The sequence below is a fragment of the Austrofundulus limnaeus genome, unplaced genomic scaffold, assembly GCF_001266775.1.
Source record: "Austrofundulus limnaeus strain Quisiro unplaced genomic scaffold, Austrofundulus_limnaeus-1.0 Scaffold2236, whole genome shotgun sequence".
Classification (NCBI taxonomy): Eukaryota; Metazoa; Chordata; class Actinopteri; order Cyprinodontiformes; family Rivulidae; genus Austrofundulus; species Austrofundulus limnaeus.
The window spans coordinates 26,815-30,306 of record NW_013954638.1 but is presented as its reverse complement, the minus strand read 5'-3'; the positions used below and the strand labels follow the sequence as shown (position 1 = coordinate 30,306).

Genomic DNA, 3,492 nt, shown 5'->3' with positions numbered 1-3,492 from the left:
TTGTGATAGTGAAGTATAGTGTTGTGATAGTGAAGTATAGTGTTATGATAGTGAAGTATAGTATTGTGATAGCGAAGTATGGTGTTGTGATAGTGAAGTATAGTGTTGTGATAGTGAAGTATAGTGTTGTGATAGTGAAGTATAGTGTTATGATAGTGAAGTATAGTATTGTGATAGTGTAGTATGGTGTTATGATAGTGAAGTATAGTATTGTGATAGTGAAGTATAGTGTTATGATAGTGAAGTATAGTATTGTGATAGCGAAGTATGGTGTTGTGATAGTGAAGTATAGTATTGTGATAGCGAAGTATGGTGTTATGATAGTGAAGTATAGTATTGTGATAGTGAAGTATAGTGTTGTGATAGTGAAGTATAGTGTTGTGATAGTGAAGTATAGTGTTATGATAGTGAAGTATAGTGTTATGATAGTGAAAGATGGTGTTATGATAGTGAAGTATAGTGTTGTGATAGTGAAGTACGGTGTTATGATAGTGAAGTATAGTGTTGTGATAGTGAAGTATGGTGTTGTGATAGTGATGTATAGTGTTATGATAGTGAAGCATAATGTTGTGATTGTGAAGTATAGTATTGTGATAGTGAAGTATGGTGTTATGATAGTGCTATATACTCCCATGGTAGTGAAGTATAGTGTTGTGATAGTGAAGTATAGTGTTATGATAGTGAAGTATGGTGTTATGATAGTGAAGTATAGTATTGTGATAGTGAAGTATGGTGTTGTGATAGTGAAGTATAGTGTTATTACAGTGAAGTATGCCGTTATGATAGTGAAGTATAGTGTTGTGATAGTGAAGTATGGTGTTGTGATAGTGAAGTATAGTGTTATTATAGTGAAGTACGGTGTTATGATAGTGAAGTATAGTGTTGTGATAGTGAAGTATGGTGTTGTGATAGTGAAGTATAGTGTTATTATAGTGAAGTACGGTGTTATGATAGTGAAGTATAGTGTTGTGATAGTGAAGTATGGTGTTGTGATAGTGAAGTATAGTGTTGTGATAGTGAAGTGTGGTGTTGTGATAGTGAAGTATAGTGTTGTGATAGTGAAGTATGGCGTTATGATAGTGAAGTATAGTGTTGTGATTGTGAAGTATAGTATTGTGATAGTGAAGTATGGTGTTATGATAGTGAAGTATAGTGTTATGGTAGTGATATATACTCCTGTGATAGTTATGTATAGTGTGGATCTGTGTTGAAATATGTGCTTTTACCTCATTGTATTCAAAGTCTAATAGTGGTGCAATGCTCTTGATGTATTCCACTCTGAATTGGTTTCCAGGATTTCCCAAGGGAATGGGCGGGGTCAGGCTGGCCATCGCTGAAACAATGGTCTGAAATACACATAGATACACACATGCACACACAATTTTTATTCTATTCTCATGGGGACTTTGCATTGACATGGGGACATTTGTATGGCCTAATCCTAACCCCTTACCAGTACATACTTAACCCTAATCCCTAACCCATCAACTGTATTTCCCCCATTGGGGACCAGGGTTTTGTCCCCCATAAAGTAGAGTGGGTCACAATATCATAAGGTACACAATGCTTTGTGTACAAATAAAATGATCAAAAATTGTCCCCACCAGGTAACAAAAACATGTACTTGTACACACACATTTTCTCTTTGAGTGGATGCTTGGATGCCAATCTGCTGTTAATGCTGCATTCATCTGGATATGCTAAGTTTAAAGCAGTGATGCAGTAATACCAGGTCCAAGTGAAGTCACGCTGGTGCTTGCTGGGAAAACATCAGTCCTGCCAGACTGAGCAGAACTGAGTTATGTGTCAAAAGTGTTGCAGCTGCTTCATATAGAACCAAAAACACTGAACCAATCACAGGGCTTCATGTATGATGTCATGCCAAAGTCAGTCATGTGACTTACCACAATGGCGTCCTTCACATTCTTCCTGATGTCCTGAACCTTCTGCTGCTTCTCTCTGAAAACACAAAGTTCCACCTGAACATGAGCTTCATCTGAACTGAGTTTACCAGAATCTTTCCAAATTCATGACCGTAACATTTAAATACTAAAAGGGCGTGGCATGTCTACATCATCGCGTCAACTACCACTACTATCGTTGGGGCCCTGATTCACACCTTTTGCTCACAGGGGGCTTAAAGCTGCTGCATACTCCCTCCGAAACTGAACAGTCGACGTGCAGTCACGTGGCTTTTCAGCGTTTGTTTTTTGCACATATCTTCATAGTCCCTGAGACACACCATGCCGAGCTCCTGGGAAAGCCTTCCTGCTGCAGCAGGTTAGGGTTAGGAACGTCAAAGCTTTTTTGTGAAGAAAAACCATCCACCATTAAACAGAGGTGGAGACCTTGGTGTCCAGTTGTCCTCCTCCTACAACGCTGTTATTGCAAGTATGACTCCGCCCCCTGTGAGCAAAAGGTGGGAATCAGGACCCCATTGATAGTCAGGTGATGGGGCACATGACCCTCTATGAACAATAGAGCCAATCAAGGCAYTAATGACCTGTTGTTTGGCTGATGATCTTCTTCTGCATGTGACCAACCTATTTGTCCACCATGTGGAGGCGGAGCTTATAAGGCTGAGTTCACCTGAAACTAATCAGACTGAAGAAGTCTCTTGGAGGAGAGACGGAACGTTTCACTAAAGAAGAACCATCCAGAGGACCTACTTAGTTTTTCTTTTTGATTCTTAATTCTAATTTTCCTGCATCTAGACACTATTTGTGGTTGTTTAGAAGAGAGTCCACGCATGCAGGAGATACACTGCCTGGCCAAAAATAAAAGGTCACACACTAATATTCTGTTGGACCTTCAGCTTTGATTACTGTACACGTTCTCTGTGGCGTTGTTTGAATAATCTTCTCCAATGTCACAAGGTTTATTTCCATCCAGTGTTGCATTATTTTTTTACCAACATCTTGCATTGATGATGGTAGAGTCTGACCTTCTCCAGCACATCCCAAAGATTCTCCATGGACTCTGTGGAGTCAACCCATGTGTAAAAATGATGTCTCACTCCCTGAACCACTCTTTCACAATAAGAGCCCCATGAATCCTGGCATGACATCTTGGAATATGGCTGTATCATCAGGGCAGAAACAATCATTGATGGGATCACCTGCTCATTCAGTATGTTCAGGTAATCAGCTGACCTGAGTCTTTGAGCTGAACCTGGACCTGACCACCTGCAGAGAGCCCACATCATTGACCTTTGTTCAGTCCAGGTGTCAGGCAGTGTAGTGGAATCTGAGGATTAAATCATGATTAAATGGAGGCATGTCAGAGGAGGGGTCTGAAGTGCACCCAGGTCCATGCTTGTTGGGACATTAAAAGGAAAGTTGTGCAGAAACGTTTAACACAATTTGATGAATCTGAATACTTTTCTACACATGTAGTTTTCAGTTTGACCCTTTACCAACATTCAGTGTGAACGTTGTATATTAAACATCTTATTGTTCCATCCTTTCCTAACAGAGCACTTCACTGTCAGAC

The 3,492-nt window shown here is 40.0% G+C and overlaps 1 protein-coding gene across 1 annotated transcript in view; it reads right to left on the bottom strand.

Moving 5' to 3' along the window:
* The window catches only part of LOC106537305 (guanine nucleotide-binding protein G(olf) subunit alpha), a gene marked incomplete at its 5' end in the record, with an annotated part of 22,907 nt that overhangs the window by 11,633 nt on the left and 7,782 nt on the right, over positions 1–3,492 (bottom strand). The window contains 2 exon segments of the mRNA XM_014034691.1: positions 1,227–1,346; positions 1,905–1,959. Of these exon segments, the coding sequence (XP_013890145.1) occupies positions 1,227–1,346; positions 1,905–1,959 (175 nt within the window).